This window comes from Plectrocnemia conspersa, unplaced genomic scaffold (genome assembly GCF_051122295.1).
Source record: "Plectrocnemia conspersa isolate PC_06_02 unplaced genomic scaffold, ASM5112229v1 ptg000002l, whole genome shotgun sequence".
Classification (NCBI taxonomy): domain Eukaryota; kingdom Metazoa; phylum Arthropoda; class Insecta; order Trichoptera; family Polycentropodidae; genus Plectrocnemia; species Plectrocnemia conspersa.
Genome location: NW_028277166.1, coordinates 23,809,619 through 23,833,714, shown reverse-complemented (window position 1 = coordinate 23,833,714; position 24,096 = coordinate 23,809,619). Strand labels below are relative to the sequence as shown.

Genomic DNA, 24,096 nt, shown 5'->3' with positions numbered 1-24,096 from the left:
TTAAACTGCTAATTAACCTTAGATTACTTAAACCTGTATAATGGAATCGAGGACCAGAAAGTATTTAGATTTGAGTAATTATAAATAAAAATGTAATATATCATTTTAAATTTTTTCGCGTTTAATTCATCAATGGTATTTATTATATTTTTAACGTGGAAACGCTAACTAAAAGAATGAAAAAACATACAACACACTTTAAAGGATTAATTAATATATATACCAGCATTATAGACAAAGGATATAAGTCGTAGATTAATACATACAAAATAGGGTTCGAATCCCATATAAACATTTTAAAATTTCTATCGTGTCTAGGAGATCAGAATAAGTGATTATTGTATAAAAAAGCTCTAATTTACAGATTTGTTTACTAAGATTTTCCTAGTAATGCTTAAGCATATTGTGATAAATATATAAAATAAAAATCGATCGTTATTTACTGATCATGCAGTGTATCCTGCGTTGCTTTTTTCTTAAATATCTTTTGTGGAATAATTTATTTTCTGACTTTAAAATTAGTTATTGATATTATGAGTTGAGAATTTAAATTATAATTAGATGTGTTATACATCAAAAATTATTTAAATAATTAGTTAAATATATAGCTAATAAAATAATAATAAATTGAGCTGCGAACGGGTTAAGAGCTTACTCTCATTAAAAAACGCCTTCATAATAACGCGCGTATGACTATTGCTATTTCATGCGCGCGCTTTTAAACCAATTTTTCCCTTTCGACCTCCTATCTCTTATCCAGAAATCAAAATTACCCGAAGATCGTTTCGCAGAAACTTTGAAACGTTCTGCGAAAAGGCTAACATACATATTCGTTATTTTTATTTGTTTCGAAAAACGAAATAGGCACAGTTTATCGAGCGCCATTAAAGACCTTTCTCACTCGCACAGCAAAACCGGTTTATTTATGTTATTATTACACACAAGCGTGAGTGTATGCGTGTATATGTGTGTTATAAAAAAATGTGGCGCGCCAATTTTACGGTCGTCATAAAAACTTACCGTAGAACGAATTTGTGACGTTTTCAGGCGAAATCGGACTGAAGACTATGGGGCCAGTTCTTGGAGGCAGAGGCGGAGCGCATCCAAAAAATGCGAGTTGGTCCATTTTCTGAAAAAAAAAAATGTTTGTAGTATGCTATTGAGGTTCCTTTCTAATATAAGCATGATATATACGTAATTAAGGGGTTGCAGGGGTCGGAGAATTTATAATTTAAGGTATTGAGCTCTCACAAAAAAATGTAATTTGAGTTCATTTTTAATAATATAATATTAAAATTTTATAATTATAAATAACATTGTAATTTTTTATGTTAGTTTAATGTAGTAATAAATTATTTTATATATTCACTAATTTATTTCTATCTATAGAACTCGAGAATTATTTTTCAAGAATCTTTAGAGAAAAATGCCAAAACGAGAATTTTTATATCTCAACATTTCTTAATAAATAAAATAAAATTTGTACCAATAACTAGCTATAAACGAAATTTAAAAAATTGTAAAGATTTTTTAATAATATCCCTTAAAAAATAACATTATACAAAAGTATGTATTTTAAGTTGAATATAAAATTAAACCCCATTTTAGACGTGAAAACCAGATGGAACACAATAAAGGCCATCCTAAAACGTTTTTTACGAAATAAGCAACAAGTTAAAAATGCACAATGTGTAATATATTTTAGTAATCTGTAAAACGAAAACTATTTAATTAATCCTGAAGTGGTACTGATGACTTTACAGAAAATAAAAATTACTGTAGAGTACCTTATTAGAGAAGACGTTACATTATATTTTTTTGTTAAAAGAGCAAGCAATTAAAAATAAATTAAATAATTTAAGAAAGCAAACATTGATGACACTAATTAAATATTTGCAAAATACGGAATTTTTTACCAATAAAAATAATATTTTGATTAATAATAAAAATGAATATATCAATTAAATAACTAAACAAAAACAACAAGATAGCAAAAAACAGTTATAAAAATCTTTAACTTACGTTATTTGTTTAAGTGTAATACATCGTTGCTCGTAAAATATTGCAGATTACAATTTTAAGAGTAAAATTTTCAATCGATAACTTTTGATTAGGTTTTTCAAAGACTTACCCATGGATGAATCGATGATTTAAATTATGTGTTTCATTTTTATTTCTGTTCCATTTTTGTGAAAAAAACAAAAGAAAACAAATATATTGTATTATTTATGTTTGTTGTTTAATTTAAAATAATATTTTTTTGCTCTTAAAAGTATTGATTTTCGGGTATACATAAAAATATTTAATGTGGTTTTATTAGTAGTTTATTCGGGTATACATATAAATATTTAATGTGGTTTTATATACAAATAATATACTAATATATTTATACTATATATGATATTCTGATATCCTAATCAAAAATAAATAGATTTATAACCATAAACTATTTTTAGATTGTAATAGTAGTCAGAATTTTATATGTTTAAAAACTAAAACTATTAACAACTTTCATGTGAATATAATTTTACTAAAATATTATACTTAAATTTAATATAAATGTAAAAATACTAAGCCAATATTTTTTATATAATAAAAAAATATTATTTATATAGTTAAAAATAAATAACAATATGTTTTAATAAAAAAAATAGTGAAATATATATGTACTTAATTTCTTTTAATTATATATTATAATATAAGATCTTTATTTTAGGGTAATATACAATATTTCATTTTGTATTAGAATTTTTTTTAAACATATATAATATAACCTCTCCCAATTAAAATAATATTAGTATTAAAATATGATAGCAAACCTATATGTTTGTTTATATATAATTTATGGTTCAATGATTATTGCGCAAACGAAAATTGCGTGAAGCAATTCTGTATGTATAATATATTAAATAATACGTATATATTGTATATAAAAAAAATAATGTATATATTATATAACATATGTAAATATGATTTTATTTAAAAAAATATTTTATTATTATATTGTAATTAACATTTCCTATACTTAAAAATAGAGAAAAATATTAAGTAATTGGAATTAAAATTAAAATAAATTTTGCAATCACCTGGTTCAGAATTTTCGATGTGTGCAATTTTCGTTTGCGCAATAATCCGGTCATCATAATTTATTATGCTCAATTAAAATTATTATAAAGATAAAAAAAGTTATTACTACAAGCTTTAAATGTTATTATATATTATATTAAGTCTTAAGTAACACTAACATAGTATTTTATTGTGTCTTAAGTATAACAATTTTAGGGTATAACTATATTTAGATTGTAATATTACAGTCACTATACGTTCTAATATTAACACTAATGACAACTTTCATGTGAATATAATTTCACTAGAAAGTTGAAAATAGTATAGTTAAATACATACTTATGTAATATAAATAGAAAAATACTAAGCTTTTTTTATTTTATATCAGGTTAAAAATGAGTATTTTAAATATAAAGGACAATATTTTTTAATTTAAAGAATAGAGAAATATACGCAGAAAATCTTAGTTGTATATAACTATATAATCAAAAAACCGCCATTTTAATCATAAAAATAGTATTAATTGTAGCAGAAAATAGCTTGTTCTTAGAACTCAATAATATAAAATTTTCTCTAGAGAGAGTAGGTATTGTTGAAATAAATAAAGAGCAATTTATAATGAAATAAAATAATGTAACGCTTATTTTATTTTAATTAATTAAATTATTTAGCTAATTTAATTACTAAATTAATTCCATATATACAAAAACTTATGCAAGTTTAAAACCTTTTAAATCGCTTTTTCTAATTCAGTATAACATGAATTTAGCATTTGATATACGAACTATCTATAAAAGATAGAGACATCTTTGAACGAAAAATATTTATTTTAATCTATAAATGGTTTGCAACTTAGCTTTAAATAATATAGCTTGATATTTACCTGCAAGTAATCATCAGCGGCAGTCAGTTGCTCAACGTTAATATTTTTCGTCTGCATTTTACCCCTTCATCTATAAAAATAAATAAAATATAGTGTAATTTGCGCGTGATTGATTTTTAACTTTAAAGTCGAGTGACTTTACAGGAAATTAAATTCAAGATTATAATTATCCAGAAGTAGCTTTCGTGTCGGTCGTCAATAAAACACTTTCTATCGTTACGCCTGTTATATAATATTTAGATAATATTGTATCGGATGAGCCGAGTCGCGTTTCGTATTACTGGCGACCACACACGCACATGTCACGCACGGAATCACATTGCTGGTCATAAACCCGGGTTTTGGGTTTACATCAGACCATTACGCTATGTACAAGAATGAGTGAGAGATTGAACTATGGCAAAGTGAATCGATGTAGCTTTATAGATTCAAACTAACTATAACTCTAAATCACATTCCATGTGCGAATGTAAATTCATTTTTTTGCGATTGCCACTTTTGGTTATTCTCAGTTATGATCAATGATTAGTGTAAAGTATACCCACAAGGATCAATTAAGTTGGTTTTGGGTCACGAAACTGAGAGGGGTCACAGGGTGGAGTGGCAGCGTTGGTAAAGCTCGGCACACGAACCCAGATAAGAAAGTGCGATAAGTCGTATCGGATTGAATAAATTAGAGATTGATTTTCGATTTGAATTGTTCAAATGTTTGAAAGGAACGTCATAGTCGATGGAGCGTGTGTTCCGATTGGAAGATGGGTGGTTCAAAGTGGCAAAACTTGTGAAGTATGTATATAAACAGATACTGCTATTGCTCAAGGGTGATCAATTCCAAATATTCGTAGTATTTACTTATTGAATTGTAGAGCATATATATTTCCAGAGTATCAATAAATACCTTACTGTAAAATACGCAACCTTATTGTGGAATCTCTTTTGTTGAATAAGTACAGTTAGAGCATGTCAATAATAAAATATCAAAACGATCTTAACCCAATTTTTATCATATAAATAATTAGTTCATATTTTTATTCAAATTAAATAATAAATTTAGAAGCTAAGAATTTTAATTAAAAGATCTCGAACTCTCTTTTAAAAATTGACCAGTGAGCTAAGTAAAATTGCAAAGCCCTCACATTACAAGAGGATAATATAATATATAATAATTAATAAGACAAACAGTAATCATCTTCGATAAGTCAAGAAGAAAGCATCGCTGAGCTAAACATGTCATTATCATTACATTACAAGTAGAATATACTAGATAACTAAAATTATAAGTTCAAACGTATATTTTTATAATTCGACAAACTAAAAACCATATAAACATATATTGTGGAGACCACCCAGCCAAGTAGAAAGAATTTGTTGCAAGTGCGCATTGACCGTAAGAGAATAACTTATTGGAAATACGCGTTAAAAGCGCAATAAGCTTAAATTAACAACGGCCGTTGAATGATTTTACAAATACAAAATTATAATATTGCATTGAAGGTTAAATGCTGAATGACAATTTCAGTGTTTTGCCTATTCTTTAACTGTTAAAATTTCAAAGGTTACGCGAATGTTCTTATAAAACAATTCATCACATGAGCAAAGCAAAAGAAGCTTTCCAATCTCGACTAAGCGTATATAAGCACATACATAGCGCACATCATTCACTTCCATTCAGAATTCACATCCAACGGAATATTTTTCAAGAACTTCAACCAGTTACTACGGTCTTTGAACACACGAGAATTTATCTGTGGAGGTTTTAACTACCTGCACAATAAATTTAGAAGGTATTCTTACTACTGTTTCAAAGAAATATAACAAAATACCAACTCGTCTCGAAATATAGGCCTATAAACTGCAGAGAGATCTTGTGGCTTATGGGTTATCACCCATAAGTAAATTTGTTTAAAAAGGATGCGCAAAAGGACTATTGTTATTTTACTTCCATGTTAACGATCGCTATATCCGCCATCTGGAAGTTTTAAATAAACTTATTTCGTGAGTATGTCCAAGGAGCGATGCAATTGGTCCGTCTGCATCCTCATCTGCGATTCGCCAGGATTGTCTCAAACCAGAAATATTATTTCATGTTCCGCAATATTTAAATATAGGTCAGGTGTCACGCGTCAGTAAAAAATACGTGCTGTCATTAACATAGTAGTCGTGCAGAGCTGTGCAAGTCTTATCGAATCTTTTTATATGTTTGTTGCGAGTGATTTTAACGAATGGTGAACGGGATTATTGCAACCAATTTAAGCAACTGGGTATTCTTTGCATCCCTATATATTTATACATTGTGGCAATTCGTACATGAGTCATGTCATAACAATTTATTTCATATTGACTTAATTAGGAAAATTTGATTTGCGTCACAAAAAATATTTAATTTAAAAAAAACACATAATTACCCAATAATAAATAAAAAAAGAAAAATTTTAAAAAATTTTAATTTTTTTTTTCAATTTTCGATTTTTAAATTTATATAAAAAATATAAATCTTTTCTCTATAGTAAATACTTATGTTTTTTATATAAATTAATTCATGTTCGTAGACTATGTAGCTCAATTTTTGGCCAATTATTAATATGTATTCTAAACGTCCATTGTTTACATAGTAAAAGTTTGTCGATTTATACTTTTGAGGGTTCTGGCATATTTATTTTCAGGAATTATACATTAAATGCTTTCATTTAAGCAACGCTTTCAAATGCAATATTATATAAAGCACATATATGAAACTTTTTTATTTTAAAAATATTTTAGTATAAAAAATGTAATGTTTTACTTATAAAAGGCACGCAGTTGCGAAAATTAGGGAGCGGGGTTCATGTGCTAAAATTTGTTAAAATATTTCTGTTCACCATTTGTCAAAGTCGCTCGCATCAAACATAAAATTGTATGAAAGCACTTGGGACACATACACTTACTTCAAGCGGAGCACAGAAACACTAGATTTTCACCAAACCACTAGGATTCATCCATAGTCACGACAAAATTTTTGAAAACAAAACGCTTAACGGCCCAGAATGATCGCGCGACAGACTGTTTACGGACAAAATGTTCACACGACAGTATGCTAACGTGACAAAATAACGTTTAAAAACGATGTTTTCAAGTATTCAATGAAACGTGTGGTGACAAAGATTTACTTATTAATTCTTTCACTGATTAATAAATATATATCAAAATTTATTTACAAAGTACAAAATTCGTCATAAAAAAAATATTTTTATTAATAAGTAAACATAATACTTTTTTTACTGGAATTTTGAGTGTGCGCGATTTTTTTTAATATTATTTTGGGTACACTAAATTAAAAGTACTAGTCATTACAATTATTTTTTTACAGCGTATAAATTATAAACGTTTTTGAAAATAAACAGAATTATATAATATTTCCGTGGCTATATTATATATTATACTTAATTCATCATCTAAGATTTTTTTATTTTCTTTTCTTATTTTTTATTTTATTATACCATTAAATTTATTAATTATTATATAAATTATTTTTACGCAGCAAATTTATTTTAAGTAAGAACGAGAGCAGTTTAAATACCGAAAAATCAGACGCTTGTGTTCGTCTTAAAGTGACTAAGTAGAAACTAGACTTTGACTAAATTGCCGTCATAAATTCAGTATCAGGGGAGCCATTGATAACGAATAGAACGTTTATAAATCAATGAAATATTTGTTTTCATAATAATTAGAATTATATTTTGTATCAATGCTTGAAGGTTAAAAGCATATTGTTATTATTTTCTCAATAAAATTTATCTTATTATTCACTAAAAGACTGTTCTAAATTAAAAATACACACTGATCCATATTTATGTATTGTTAAGCATTAATAAATTGTGCAATAAAATATATTCCTTACTTTATCAAAAGTCAAATATATAATTAAGTGAAATTAGATGTGCATATATGTATAATAAAATATGGTGTATTTAATTCTCATCAATAATGTGATTTCGCTATCTGTGAAAATTAATATAAATAAAATACCAGTCCTCTTAACAGTTTTCCCATAATATAACATACAAATCATAAGATGAAAACATAATAAATCACTCAGCCAAAAGGAAAATCATCTAATCAGATTCGCATTAGACTCGACCTAAACTTGTTTTTCCTACAACATTCACATACAAGATATAAAGTCTAACATATTTTTAGAAACATTGATCAATACAATCTTGGGTCGAGCATCTCGCCACTTAAATATATCATGTCACGCCAACCCCTAAGTGAAATAGCGAAACGTTTCGCTTTACAAAAGTTCCCTCTAGCAATTTTATCAGATTAATGGCCTTATGAGGCGATCTAATTAGCGAACTTCAGCCAAGGTGTGGATTCGGAGAGGAGAGGATTTAAAGAGTTTCGGTTCCGCACACGACATACACCGGACACAAAGTTCACAAAGGGTCGAACCTTCAAGCTCCCCGAGCGGAACTGAAAGTTTTCTTCGGCAAGAAACAACGAAATCTCATATATCTCAAAATAAACTTCCGAGTGGTGTCAGTTAATCTCGCTAATGTTCATTTTCTAACGTCCGTCGGTTAGTAATCAGGTTACTATCTGGTTCGATCGTAGATTGTGCCATGTCTATATATGTAAGAGGATTGTGTACAAAGTTCCCGAACTTTATTTTGCTTTTTATGGCTTATAAATTATTCAGCTACAATACAAATACACATGCTGATCAAAAAGTATTCGAAATTCTGATTATTTATTTCAAAAGATTATATAATTTACATATAAATAAGAAATTAAATATATTTATATTTATGTATATAGTTTAAAAATTGGTATGGTTTAGTTCAATATATGATCCTAAATGGTAACCTATGCCTTTGCGACTAGCCTATGCCAAATACGTTTCATTGCAATGACGCGTAATTGTATTAGTTCGGGAATTTTTTGAACAACCTATGTATTTCTATCGATCTCTAGTTATCGCGTGGTGGGCGTCGAACTTTGAAGGACTGATTGATTGTCAGGACGTCTTGATTGATGTTTCTTTATTGCCACCGGCATGTACTTTGGAAAGTGTACTTTCAACATTGACAAAGTATGTTACGTTATATATTTTATTTGTATTGCTACATTGTGTCAAAATATTAAATTTATTAAAATAAAGTTTAATGAAAGGAGTTGGGTTGAGGCTTTTATGTAGATTTTTCGTTACGAATCGTAAAAGATTTTATATAAAAAGTCGCGTAAAACGTAAAACTGAAAGCTTTTAAATAACACGCTCATGTAAAAGCGCGCCGGAAATGCCAGAAAGTACGAAGCCGTTATTAATCTCCGTCGCCTTTACATAATTTACACTAAAACTTCATGTAAAGTGACGTAAAAATAAATTGAACATGGTTGTACTTATTTTTAATGAATTATGCAACATATTAATATTACATTATAGTAAATCGTTTATAAACAATATTGCAATACAGATGTTTGATTGTTTGATTTAATTAACCCATGAATTGTATTGTATTATTTTATTTTATGTATACTATATGTACATATATATTTTATAAAAAAAGTACAAAAACTTACATACATATATCATACTGTCATCGAAGTTTTATATTATTACACTCAGTGTTTTCTTTTGTAATTTGTTTCGACATTGATGTAGTGTTTCAAAATTAAATTTAAATAAAACTTCAGTCGATTCTTTAGAGATTTGGATTCCGCGCGAGAAAAATATTTTTCATAAATATTATATTATTTTTTTTAGAATTAGTGCTGTTTTTTTGCAGCTAGATAGATGAAAAACTGACAAAATTACCGGTACAAGATTTTTGTCAATAAAATCCGGTAGTGATTTGTGATGGATGATTCCCGTTTGAGATTCTTTGTTTTTGTGTAATTATTAGTGATGATCTTTAATAATGTTCCTTCGAAAAAGCTTCAATGAATAAAAGGCGAGAGCCACTGAGAGCCAGTAGCATTGACTCCACTTCAAAAATCATCCTATATAGTGAAAGTTTGTTAAAGGTGAATATTCGATAATTCAAACAATGTGTGGCTATTGTGCAAATCTAGGGTTTCTGCTAATTTATAATTTTATTCAGATGAACCATTATCGTTTTGAAGATTTCTATGGTCAATGCTAACCACCCTCCTCATTAATGCAGAAAGTTATTTATTTTAAAGCTACCCTATTGCGTTATATAAAATAATATATTTTATAAAATATGTAAAAATATATTAAATATTTTCAAAAAGCACTAGACGGAAACTATTATGAGTGAAAAAAATAATAAAATTTAAAGAAAGCTAAAAATTTTATTTTTTTAAAAGAATATAGAAAATAAATAAAGAAAATCCAGAAATTATGCTATTTTATTTAATGTAACCTAAACTTTAATTTAAAAGTCAGAAGTAAAAAAAAAAAAAATAATATATACACAAAAATAATTGTGAGAATTCGATAGCACGTTACATAAAAGATTATAAAAATAAACAATTAACTAATAATTAATAAAATAGAGCTAAAAGTTCAAATATTTTAAAATAAATGATATATTTGAACTTATTTTTATTTAATAAAAATTATTTCTCAAGCTTTAAATTTAGTTATAACACATAATAAAATTTGCGGAACAGTTAATAAACTTTCCAAAGCACAGATTTCAATCATGGATGTAATTTATTTAGGCACTTGAAAACTTAAAACATTTAATTTGTACTAAATAATTTATATTTAAAAATGTTTATCTCACAGTTTTACGAATTTAGATCAGTGGTTATCAAACTTTATAAAATCAAATGTCACTAAACAAATATAATCAAAACACATATATAAAATATAACATACGCAAACAGAATACAAATAAAAGATTTATTATTATTTTTTTTTAATGCACAAGGGATTTTTTTTATATCGTAAAGTAGTGAGTTAACTTATACACATTTGTTAATTTGTTAGTGGGACACACCTGGGAGTGAGTTAATTTTATGTATTTTTCATAATTATTTCTGTTGTTTTTTATTTATTATTATTTCTTATTGCATTTATTTTAAATTATTGCTTTGATTTATTTTACTACTTTTTTGTATTTGTATGTTTTAATAATTTATTATATATTAACACTTTTCTGTTATTGAATTTCGGTAATTTATTTAACGTATTTTTTGTATATTATTTTGATTTTTTGGATTTTTTATATAACTTCAGAAGCTTTTAAAAGTATTTATAATATTTTTTATAAAATAATAATAAAAAATTATCGATATTATTTTTTAAAGATATCATTTACAATAAAGCAAATTTAAAAAATATTATGTACATATGTTTTTATTTATTATTTCTTCAGTTATATACATAGTATGTAATTTTATTAACCCTTTAAAATAATATTTTATTAATATAATCAACAAATTCTCCCTCTATATGATATTGATAGTGTGGCGACCACACATATAGGCACATTTATAAAGGTGATTGTCTTATTGTTAATGACCGTAACCAAAAAACGTTCATTCATTAACAATGAGACAAGCATCATGGCACAAGAGGGATTTCTTTTGACCACACACAACACGGGTCGTTAAGAGAATCCCTTTTGTAACAAAACGGTACAGACGCAATCAATTACCACAATGCAAACTCTTTCCGAAGAATTCGAAAGTCTGGAGCCAAGCAAAAAACTCGCTTTCAAAATACACATCCGATTTCACGAATTCTAAGAAGACACTGCAGCGATTGGTTAGGAGATCGATGCACAATCACGATTGGTCAGCTAGCGTGCATCCCCCTAAGAATATAAGCCCGGACTCCGACGAGGAGAGGGCAGACGGTCCACGACACCACAAGAGACGGCTGAGGCATGAGACATGAGACGTCACCAGACATCAGAGCCAGCAACGCAGACGACCAAAGAGCCAAGACCTACCAGCAGCCATCCGGAGGAACCAGCCACGCGCCCTCACCGACAGACCCGAAGATCCCACCTGACACTCGCCACACGCAGCCTTAGAGTCCTGAGACATCATCACCTGCACACCTTCATCGCGAGAAACGTCACGCTACAATCGTCCATAGTCAAAATTGTAATTATTACTTAATAAACAATCTAATAGGATTCACCGAAGAGTCTCATTAGCCGCGAGGTCAACCACCCCCTAAGGCTACGCCCTAAAATAGCAATAAAAATAATGACAATGATTATCAAATTATAAAAAGCAATTACTATTAAAAATTGTTTATTTAACTTCCAGAAAGCTATGATTTTTTAAATTTATTATTAATTTATTAATAAAACATTATATTATATCGTTTTAAAAGATTCTAGTTTTATTTTTTATCTGCCACACATAATTGGTAAAAGAATCAGAGTCGAAGTAATGAACTTTTAAATACCATAAGGTCAAAAGTTTTATTTCAGTCACAGTTTCAGTCCCATAAAATGTATATTAAAATAATTCATGTAGATAGTAACAACCTAAGCAATATAATATCGCAAAAAGAATTAATTAGTGTTTTGTTAAACGATTGTTAAAATTTTTGGTGGAATACTTTTATACTACTATTCGAATAAAGCTATCAAGATGTTTATGTGTACCTTTTCTAAATTAATTGCTTTTAACTAACTTTATAGTGGATTAGGTATCGCATAATCCGGGATCTTCTACAGACATTTATTATTAAAGGATAGCACTCTTAAATCCGAGAATGTTCCATGTAATCTGGAACGTCCAACATTTTAATAAAACGCTATTTCTAAAGCAAATAAAATTTTAAATTCGTAGTTCAAAACACGACTTTCGCAATATATTTATGGCATTAGTGTTGAAACGGAGACGTATAAGCGGATTGGTCACATTTCTGGACCTATACCATATTATATTGCACTTGTTGCACCTGGTGATGAATCCGTGAATAATATAAAGTCGTGCCGCTATGGATGTCTGTGGCTATATGGTGGCAGACCGCATCTGGCGGAAGCGTGTGGCTGGCACATTTCGGGCATCAGTTTCCCACACTCGATGGTACACATCCCATGGACCATTTTTTGTAAAGATGCGCAGCTGTGGCCGAGACAAATCCACATGCAACCCTGGACGCCGACTAAGCGCATATTAATCCTTCCCAGCAGTAATATATTCAAAGGTATGGACTTAATGAGCGGTGAAACAAAGGTAAAACGATATACACAAAACATCGATAAATCGATTTTTGCTTTTTAGTTGCTTTGTAACCAGAATGGAAATTACTCAATTTAGATTTTAATTTATAAAATAAATAAATCTTATATATCTATCGTAATAATATAATATTTATAATGGGGTTTAAAATTAAGAAAAATAAACTATACAAATAAAAACTCAACATCTGCATTCTTTTAAAGTATAGATTGGACCTTTTGTTGTTTGCTATTTTTTGTACACATATACTATTTTTTTTATGACAGGGATGTCTCATGAATAACTAGAAAATGGCAACATTGTTTTATAAAAAGATATTTAGTATGACATTTATTTATCTCATCCGAAAAATCAGCTCCCTTTTCAAACCATGTGAAAAAAAATTGGGGGTTGAACGAAACTTGTGTAATCCTGCTTTGTCAAAATTCCTGCTACGTGAAAAAGTTTAATATCAGTTTATTTAAATTCTAATTAAACTTGTTTCAATCACATAATAAAATATGTAATTTAATATACTGTGTATCATTATAAAATATGTTTTTTTTTAACTATTTTTTTTCAATCCGGTTTTAAGTTATAATTTAATAACATATCTGGGTGCATTTAAAAGTATTTAAATGTTTATCGAGACCTCTTTGAAACAGCCATAGACAGCAACACTAAAAAAATAAAACGAGACGATTTGTCAGACGAGAATTGGACAAAACTTTGGAAGTCACTATAAACTTTTAATCAAATATTTAATGCCTGCACTACACTCTCTGGAAGTTGGCCAAGGCTGGCCAAGGATGGAGAATATAGTGGGTTAGTTCGGTCGAGTTCGGTTCTGCCCGCTCTAAAATCTCTCGGAAGTTGTCCGAGGTTACCGAGAACGGGAGGTAAAGTATGAGTAATTCAGTGACTTAGCCAGCTTCGAGCGCTTCCGAACATTGTCGGCAAACGGACCGAAGTCAAAAGATCCGAAGTCGGATCTGCTCTTTCGAGCGCGAGCGGTGAGATACTTCCCCTTTCGCTCTCTCGTGTGTTAACTGACGAGAGTGAAAGAGATAATGATATGGTTTTTCGCAAACTGAGATAAAACGAGTAACTCGCTTCAATTTCATTATGCGCGTAGGCGTCCTATGGTCAACACGCATGACGAACGCTATTTTTCTCATATTTTTTTCATATAAAATTAAATAATTAAAAAATAATTAGTGGTACTTGATTTTGTTAAAAAAAATCGTTTCGAATATCCTTATGTATTTTCCTAGATCGGCTTATATAAATGTCACACCATAACGACTTCTTATTTAGAATCGATGGCTACAAATTCTAGGATGGTCACAGATGTGGTGTTTGTATTCTGAAGTATCATTTTTACGCCTTATGGCATTTTGCAAAAGCCGACAAAGATTTTGCGTAAATTGAATATTTACGACCGAAAAGTTTTCACTGATATTGTATTGGTGAGTGCCCACACAAACTTTTATAATTATCAGTAGCGTAATTTTAATAATATGACAACTTAAAAATTGCGATTATTTGGCACAAATATGCCAGCTGTACGTGACTGCAGCCGCCGTGCGGACGTCATTCACGGCTGCCCTCCGGACGGCATGTGAAATTTGTGGCAGGGTGGCCGCTACTCGGAAGTCGACGACTTTGGCCGACTTTAGTTAAACTTCGGTTCGGACAACTTCCAGAGAGTGTAGGCAAGCATAATGCTTTAAATTTTATTTTACATTAGATTTAACATCTCTAAAGTAAATAAAAAAATTATGATAAATTTTGTTAATTTTTATGCGCTTCATTGCATAAGAAAAGCTGCTTTAAATTTTATTTTTTCGTTTAAAAAAAACATTGGAAGACCCAATAATTTGCCAATTAATAGTAATGCAGATCTCGCGCTAATATAAATTAGAACAACAGTACTCCTTGAACCCTTTTACTTTTATTTATGAGCTTTCTATTGTTTCACATAATCGGACGGTCACCCGTAAGTTACACTTTTACAAGGGGATGTACAGAAAGTAGAGCTAAGCAATAATAATATGGGCCCAACATTTATATTCGTCTATGTTTCATTCAAAGATCCAAAGATCTTTGTTATTAACTCACTCAACTAAGACTTTCGAAATGACAGATCATCGCAGACAACTAATTAAATCACTCGAAGAAAAATGCGATATGTGCAATATACTGTATATTAATATTATTTTATTAATATGCATTAATAATATATTCGTTATTTTATAAAATAGTCATGTTAGTAAAAAGGTTTGCGTGTCTTTCACCACATTCCTTATTCCTTTTACATGTAAGACAATTTGTTATGTGGAATATCTAATGAGAGGTAAACCTAGAGATAAAAATATCTTAAGATATAGTACTCATCCACTGACATACTTGCATAGTATGTGAGTAGTTTCGCTCGAAGCTCGCATATCTTAATGTCGCATAAAGAAAGATAATTTCTTAGCTTCTCCATCCCTTGTCAAGTGTCTAGTAAAGTGAAGTAATAAAACACGAATGTTACATTCCCCACACCGAAGATAATCCTACGAACTTTGCCCTTAAAACATAAAACGCGCATAGAAATATAGGTGCGTTAACCTAATTCGCGTATTCCCACTACCACCAGTTCAATTTTTTCTGCCCTACTCTTTCAATGATATATAACTTTTACACACGTTGTGCAAAAAGTATCTCATCCCTTATTTTTATGCATCTCAATTTTCTGTAATGGTTTGGCGAGTCATATAAATTTCTTAACTCATTCCTTAGAGAACTGTATAATCTCGCGAACTTTATTGAAGTATCATATATACAATGTATACATTCTAATATAGATATTTCAGATCGTTAAACAACGCTTCGCGCTTTTCTAGAGTAACACAACTCGATACCCCGGCAATTAAGTGATTATCCTAGAATTAAATAATCGTCGGTAATTATTCCAAAGACTAAGTAAATTGACGCTTGACACGCTAACCGTGGGATATTTAATTATATTATTAAAATAGTGCCTAAATATATTATAAATTGCCACATTCTTTGATCATGACTTTGGGTTCTTGTATGGGTAGATTTTATGACGCGTACTTGATTTGGAATCACTAATTAGCGTGCGCATGGAGAATCTTTGCAAATATAAAAAAGTATTTATGAGTTGCATTTTATATGCAGATGTTTATTGAGATCTTTTAAGGAAGCTTGCTTGAGATTTGTGGGAAATAATTTTAGATATAAATAATATTATCAATATGGTAAGTGTGTATTTTTTGCACAAAATCATGAATTATGTTATGAAACGTTTTATCTATGAAGTTGTAGTGTTAGAGATAACGACAATTATAAAAATAGATTTTTTTCACCGTTGGTAAATTCAGTTTACTTTGTTGATTCAAAGAGATCACAACAGCTGAAACATGAGCTCAGACGTTCCTTTGATTAAGTTGAACGACGGAAATTCAATTCCAGCAATTGGATTAGGAACTTGGAAGGTAAGTGATATGAATTTGTGTTAAATTTATACAAAATCTCGTCTCGTAACTTCTTTATATACGTAAGGGAATTTAAAAAGTTTGCGACTTGATAATTAATAATTATATTTTAATATAACAGTGATATCTTAGCGGTTTGCTTTTAACTTTTTATTTAAAAATAAAACACAGACAGCTTTAAGTTTGGTTGACATATACAGTTAGTGTAAAACCTGCTATTGATTATTTGGCACCTTGAAACATAATCAATGAGCAATATTTCACTTCAATCACAGAAACTTATTTGCCTTTCTTTGGTGCTGTTGCATTATATTGTTTTCATTGTTTTAGTATTGGATCAAGGTTTTACAATGTTTACAAATGGATGAATAAAATCGATAGTACACTTAACAATGGTTCAAAATTTACTTTCGATTGCGATGTGATTAATTGCTATGAAACATAGAAACAAGTTTTTTAAAGCTTAGTCTCTTACAGGACATTTTTTTACAGTTGTAAACGAAGTTATGATATCACCTACTACAAATCTTCGTTATCAATATCATAAATATTTTGAACAAAAAACTTTATTAAATCATAAATTTTAATTTCATATTGTTTATGTAGAACTAACTATCTAAGTCTGGATATTATGTGAGTTTTGGATATTTTGGTTATATATAATATAAGAGGTATTATAATCTGAATATTTAAATACCAAATATAGCATTAAAGGACGGAATAGCATAGTCCAAAGCGTCTCAGACTAGTAACTCTGAGTTGCAGGTTCGAGTCCCGCAGCGAAACTTGAATCGTTATTAGTAAAAAATAAGCTATTATAAAAAAAAATTCTTCCAACTATAGTGACTTTTATTGATTATAAATTATATTCCACATAATAATTTATATTTAATAATATAAATAGCATCGATTCTCAGAATAAAAATTTGGTGGTTGATATTTAATTTAGGAATTAATTATATCTGATTTATCCTATTGTAACACATTGGGGTTACGCCTATCAAGTTACAATTGAAGATTTAAAAACTATTAAATAAATAAATTTTCCTGATTACCATTCGTTTTTTGTATAATTATTCGAAAAACATCGTTACTATTTTTAGTGAAATATGTAAAAAAATATTTTAAAAACACTAAAACCTGTCCAACTTTAAAAACACACATGCTTTGTGTATTTAAAAAACGCAGGTAGTCATCTTTTTCGATGCATCGCAGCATTATTTAATGTTTAATTATTAAATTTAATAAAAAAATTGATTTTTGCTAAATTTATTTTCTTAATGTTATTTATAATAGCTATAGTGATAACAATAAAATAATAAAAAAACTTTGTAATAGCCGTATTTCCAGAAATTACTCATAATTTTTATTTTATATTGTGCAGCTGTGGACTTTTAATCTGTTTTAAATTTATACAAAAATATTTAATATTAAATCTGTCAAAAATAATTTATTGAGATGATATTTTTTTAACATATTGCTAGCAAATATAAAGCTGCCGGTTGGTTAGAGTAACAGAAAATCGAAAAAAAGTTGATCTTCCTAGAATGTATGGATATTTGTAAACATCTGACACGAACACTTTAGGAAAGGTTTTTGTTATCTGAGTGTCTTTCTTTATTACTTTAGCAAAGATAAGGTGAATTCGAGTGTTAAAAATTATAAACAATTTTTTGTCAATTCTAGACCCATATTAAAACCTTCCAAGAAATATGTACATATATTAGGCATCAACCCGCCCTGTAGCGTTATGAAAAATTCAGAACTTTAAACCTTTTAAAAATATTCGTACAAATTTCATTTTATGTGATAAAAATTGCTTCATAAAATTTCTCGAAAATTCATAAAATTTTTGGAGAAATGAAAAGTTTTGATTTAAAATTTTTCTCTCCAGCTGTTAATATAAAAAATATAGATATAAATAAATCTGTAGGCAGAGCAAAATTGCTTCATTTATTACTAGCGTATAATTTAAACATTCATTTGGAATATACTTCTATCAATTCTTCCTTCTGGAATTTTTACCAAATACTACCGAATTGTGACACACAAGAGTTTATCAGAACTCGTACCAAGCGGAGTTCCTCTGAGAATTGACCGAGAATAAGAAGACCGAGGAAGCAGCCGCTTTCTATGTCACGTCAATCTTTGTCTAGCTACAAAGATAAAAATATAAACGTCTAAATTCTATTAGATGCAGACAAAGCTACGATATTTAAGTACAAATTGTTGGGTATTAAAAATTATTTTATATTATCAATTATTTGCCTTTTATAAAAATAAACGTGTGACTGACTGCTACGTCGGCACAAATAAGTAAAAAATATTTCACTTTCGATTAGCATGTTCGACAGAAAACAGTCGATTAGTTATGCATTAAGGTTATCTCCTTATTACTATTACTAGTTCATTTAATGTTACAACAGTATATTTACAATCAGATTAAAAGATTGATATAAGGTGGTTTTCTTATCTTTTATTTTTTTATAAAATAATAAAGGAAAAATTGCAGCAATGATAACATTTATAATAAACACTTGAAATATCATATAAGTGATAAAATCACAATTTTGTTAGATTAAAGATAAATGTTATTTTATGTTATGATTTAATATTTTTTTCAGTTGGGTTTGACTGATGTAATATTATACTTATTTAAAGTATTATGCACTTAATTATAAAAATAATAATATTTATTTTTAATTTAAATTTAATTTTTGTTTCGAAGTGAGTCCCTTTCTCTTTGCATTGAGTGATTCTGTTCTTGTCAGTGTCTGGACTTACAGAAGCATTGCCAAATGATAAAATGCTTACTTAGACCATTTAGGGCTTATTATTAAATTCCGAATTTATAATATCTGAAATAAGTATGTCTTCCGGGTGGCCCTTGAAAAACAAAACAATTGTGCTCCAGATACGAATAAATTCCAAAGATTATGAACTAAAGTTAAGCAAAATAATAATTATTATACACTTTTGTAAAGAAGTTTTGGTTACTATGATTATGGTTTTTGAAAGTAGGTTGCGTTCATTGTTAACTATAAATGAATCATTATTTTATAATAATAAAAAGCCATAAAAAAGAGTACCAAGAATATAAAACAAGCCACATATTTAAAATATTCCTCAAAATCATTCACAATAGATATGAGCAACCTTCAGTTTAATTTCAGAAACAGTTTAAGTACAAGAGAAGCTCTATTTATTATAAACTTTCTTGCACAAAGATATCTGGATGGTAATGTAAATGTTTTTATATGCTTTATAGAGCATGAATAATATTTTGATTTAGTTCAACATGCAAAACATCTAAAAATATTAAAGGATGAAGTGATTATAATGACATCTGCATTATTAAAAATAAATTTTGGAATCAAACAGCTAATGGTAAAGTTGAGAATTAATTTAGTGAAGATTTACCGGGCGAATTTAATATCTAATCATACATAATATTATATATATAAATTTGCAAGTTAAGAATTTGGAGATTCATTTTGTAAGTGCTTTATTTATTTTAAATTTTAGTCCAAGCCTGGAGAAGTGACCCAAGCTGTGAAATACGCCATAGACATAGGCTACAGGCACATAGATGGAGCTTATGTTTATCAAAACGAAAAGGAGGTGGGTCAAGGCATCGCTGAAAAGATAGAAGAAGGTGTTGTTAAGAGGTTATTTATATTTTTATTTATATTATTAAACATCAGTTTCTTATGTTCTATAAATGATATTTTTTATAATATTAATTACAGAGAAGATTTATATATTGTCACTAAACTATGGACAACTTGTCATGATCCAAAAAACGTAGAAAAGTACTGCCAAAAGTCGCTGGATGATCTTGGCCTTAAATACTTGGATTTGTATCTTATGCACTTTCCTGATGCTTTTATTGTAATTTTTAATTTGTATATGTGTATGTAGTTTTGAAATAAAATATTTAATTAATTAATTAGGAAGGAGATGATTTTTTCCCACACGATGCAAAAGGCGCTATACTCTTTGCAGATATCGATTACGTCGATACTTGGAAAGCAATGGAAAACTTGGTTAAAAAGGGATTGGTAAAGAGCATTGGTGTGTCGAATTTTAATCATCTGCAGATAGAAAGAATTATAAAAATGTGTACAATTAAGCCCGTTACTAATCAGGTATTTATATTGTCCTTATATTTAAGTTTATCTAATATATAATATTTTTTTTAAATTAAAGGTTGAATGTCATCCTTATTTGAGTCAAAAAAAATTAGGAGATTGGATGACTAAGCACGATGTAGTATTGACAGCTTACAGTCCTTTAGGCTCTCCTGATAGACCAAATCCAGAGCCAACAGATCGGGATTTACTGTCGGATCCTGTTGTGGGTGGAATAGCTGTCAAATATGGTAAAACGCCAGCACAAATATTACTCAGGTAAATTGAAAAACCTTGATGAATAAAATAGTTCGATGTATAGTTGATGTTCATGTATTATTCATAGATATCATATCGATCGCGGTTTTGTGGTGATACCTAAATCGGTAAAGAAGCATAGAATGCAAGAGAATTGGGATATATTCAATTTTAAAATTTCTCAAGAAGATATGGACACACTGTTGGATCTTAATAATAATGAACGATACTTCAAAAGACCTATGTAAGTATGATATTATAAAGAAACTAATATTTTAGTTTGCTTTCTAATAATTTATTTTTAGATTGGCAAATGGACAATATTATCCTTTTCACGAAGAGTTTTAAATAATTTCTTAAAATATAAAAAATGCTGTTTATTGCTAGATGTTTATGATACAATAATAAAACGAAATATATATTTATTGGGTTGTGCTTAAGCATAATATAAAAAAAAATGTAAATGCAAAATTCTTATTTTAAACCTTTGGCCTTTCTTTCCTATTCTTGTTACAAAATGAGAGTTTTTTTAAATATATCATGGCAAACAAATCATCTTTAGAATCATTAAGGAATTAAAAAAATAAATAAAACAATATAAAAGGAAACAAAAATAATGTGACACCAAATCCCAAAGTTCGTCACAAATGGCTAAATTTAAGCGAGAAATTATTAGTTCCAGAAACGAACAAACAAATAATAAAAAAACTACACGAACCAATAGCACACGTAAAATTATACAAATGAAATTATTTTGTAGTAAACCAGATGCATAACAATGTAAAAGAATCAGTGTAAGATAGGATTCTCTGACTTTAACATCAATATAAAAGATGTGACATTTAGTAACATATTTTACATTGTTCATTCAAAACAGCTTTGGCAAATTGCAGATAAGAATATTTACAAAGCAATATTGTTTTTTGAGCACACCTCTCAAATGGGTTCACGCCTTAAGAGAAAAATCTTTGTATATTGAAAAATAAATTATAATAATAACGTATTTTTTTATTTTCTGCTTATGTTTATATTATGTGTTATATGTATGTTTTGATTAAATTTGTTTAGTTAATAAACAATAAGCTGTATTAGCTAAATAAACTTATTAAATAAAAAAATATTTCACAGACGTTAATCTCTTGTTATCGCCCATAAGTACCGAAAAAACTACCCTTTGTGGCAAGAACTATTGTTGTTTTTATCCCTTTGTTAACGATCGCCAAAGCTGCTATCCGGAAGTTTCACTTTTAAGCCATAGATATATTTTGTGGGTGTGTACAAAAAGCGATGTAATTGCCCCGCCAGCATCCTCGAGGGCTGTCTCGAACCAGCAATATAAAATATCTGACACTTGGTCACAGAGGGACAGACGGGCAAGTGGAAAAAGAGAGGCAGACGGAGAAAGACGCAGTGATGAGGCATCACCAGCTTGTCTACCATTTTTACAAAATTATATTACTACAATAATTTAACCATAAATTCCAGCGAAGACTCAGTAAATTATTAAAATAATAATAAAAAATAGACACAGAGTCGAACGTATTGTCCGACGTGCGTATTTTTATACAACCGGTAGTTTTTGTGCTACTGAATTTTTTCCGTTGTGTGATGTGTAGTTTTTAACTTTCGTAATGTGTTTGATAGTTACGTAGTGGGAGAGATTTTCTTTTCGTGTTTCAAGTGGTCGTTATGGTGACTTATGGTGGTTAAAATAAATCCACACTACAATAAACTAGAAAACAATAGCTGCTGTTAAGCTTTAACCAAAGAAAGAAATATTAATGACTTCTTTAAAACAATTATAGAATAGATAATTGTACGGTTAAAGTATTTTTGTTTAAAAACCCTAAAATATTCTAATACGACATTAAAAGAAAGATGCTTTTCACAATTATATACATCGATCATACACATTTCTGGCTTCATCAATTAAAAGTGCAGTTTATTTTATATTTGGGGAGAAATTTTACGAAAAAAAAGTGAACTTATGGCGACCACACATATAGGCACATTTAAAAGGGCGATTGTCTCATTGTTAATGACCGTGATCAAAGACGTTTATTCATTAACAATGAGACAAACATCATGGCACAAGAGGGATTTCTTTTGACCACAAAACAATGGTCGCTAAGAGAATCCCTTTTGTGACAAAACGGTACGGACACAATCAATCACCACAATGTAAGCCCTTTCCGAATAATTCAAAAGTCTGGAGCCAAGCAAAATACTTGCTTTCGAAAATACACATCCGATTTCTCGAATTCTAAGAAGCCATTACAGCGATTGGCTAGGAGATCGATGCACAAACGCGATTGGCCAGCTAGCGTGCATCTCCCTAAAGGGCATAAGCTTGGACTCCGACGAGAGCGCAGACGGTCAAGAGACGATTGCAGGCACCATACGAGACGGCCGAAGACAGCAGAGACGGGCACAGACACCAGAGAGCAAAGATCTACCAGCAGCCATCCGGAGGAACCAGCCACGCGCCCTCACCGACAGACCATAAGATCACTCCTGGAACTCCCGAACCACTCGCAGCACGCAGCCACAGAGCCCTAAGACATCACCACCTGCACACCTTCATCGCGAGAAACGTCACGCCGTAATCGTCCATAGTCAAATGTAATTATAACTTAATAAAATAATCCATCTAGATTCACCGAAGTCTCATTGGCCGCGAGGTCAACCACCCCTAGCGTTACGCCCCCTAAAAACTCCACCAGATAATTTTTTGATATCATCACTAGTTAACATTAAACTGACGACAAGCATAGTCTACATCGACGAAGCTATCAGTTTGTTGCTACCAATTTTATTGAATAATGAACGTTATGCTATATTCAAATACACGACAGGGTTTTAAGCATACAAGTTCACAAATTATTACTTCAATCCGTACAAGTAATTCATGGTTTAAATGACTGCACTCCGCTACAACACCTTGCAGATTGACCTACAATTAATGGAAACAGCCTAATCTGCATAATTTTACTCTGCTTTAATATAACACAGGCACACGAATTTTCATCAAATACTTTTATATAATACATATACGAGAGGTAAACATATGCAAAGAAGAAAATAAGATTAATCAACTTTTTGCGAAACAGGGCGCATA

At 29.4% G+C, this 24,096-nt stretch overlaps 2 protein-coding genes across 4 annotated transcripts in view; one reads left to right on the top strand and one right to left on the bottom strand.

The window, feature by feature from the left end:
* The window catches only part of LOC148238104 (uncharacterized), a 110,834-nt gene that overhangs the window by 64,033 nt on the left and 22,705 nt on the right, over positions 1 to 24,096 (bottom strand). For all 3 annotated transcript variants that reach the window (XM_088181195.1, XM_088181196.1, XM_088181200.1), the window contains exons 2-3: positions 3,950 to 4,019; positions 1,021 to 1,129 (exon numbers count right to left, since the gene is read on the bottom strand). In XM_088181195.1, coding sequence (XP_088037321.1) covers positions 1,021 to 1,129; positions 3,950 to 4,006 — 166 coding nt within the window. In that variant the 5' untranslated portion in view covers positions 4,007 to 4,019. The remainder of the gene's footprint in view (positions 1 to 1,020; positions 1,130 to 3,949; positions 4,020 to 24,096) is intronic.
* Positions 16,485 to 22,000, top strand: LOC148238105 (aldo-keto reductase family 1 member B1-like). The gene is made up of 7 exons (XM_088205252.1): positions 16,485 to 16,590; positions 20,116 to 20,258; positions 20,340 to 20,481; positions 20,544 to 20,738; positions 20,800 to 20,999; positions 21,067 to 21,222; positions 21,284 to 22,000. Exons 1-7 carry the CDS (start codon positions 16,516 to 16,518, stop codon positions 21,324 to 21,326), a joined length of 954 nt encoding a protein of 317 aa, XP_088061378.1. The 5' UTR covers positions 16,485 to 16,515; the 3' UTR covers positions 21,327 to 22,000.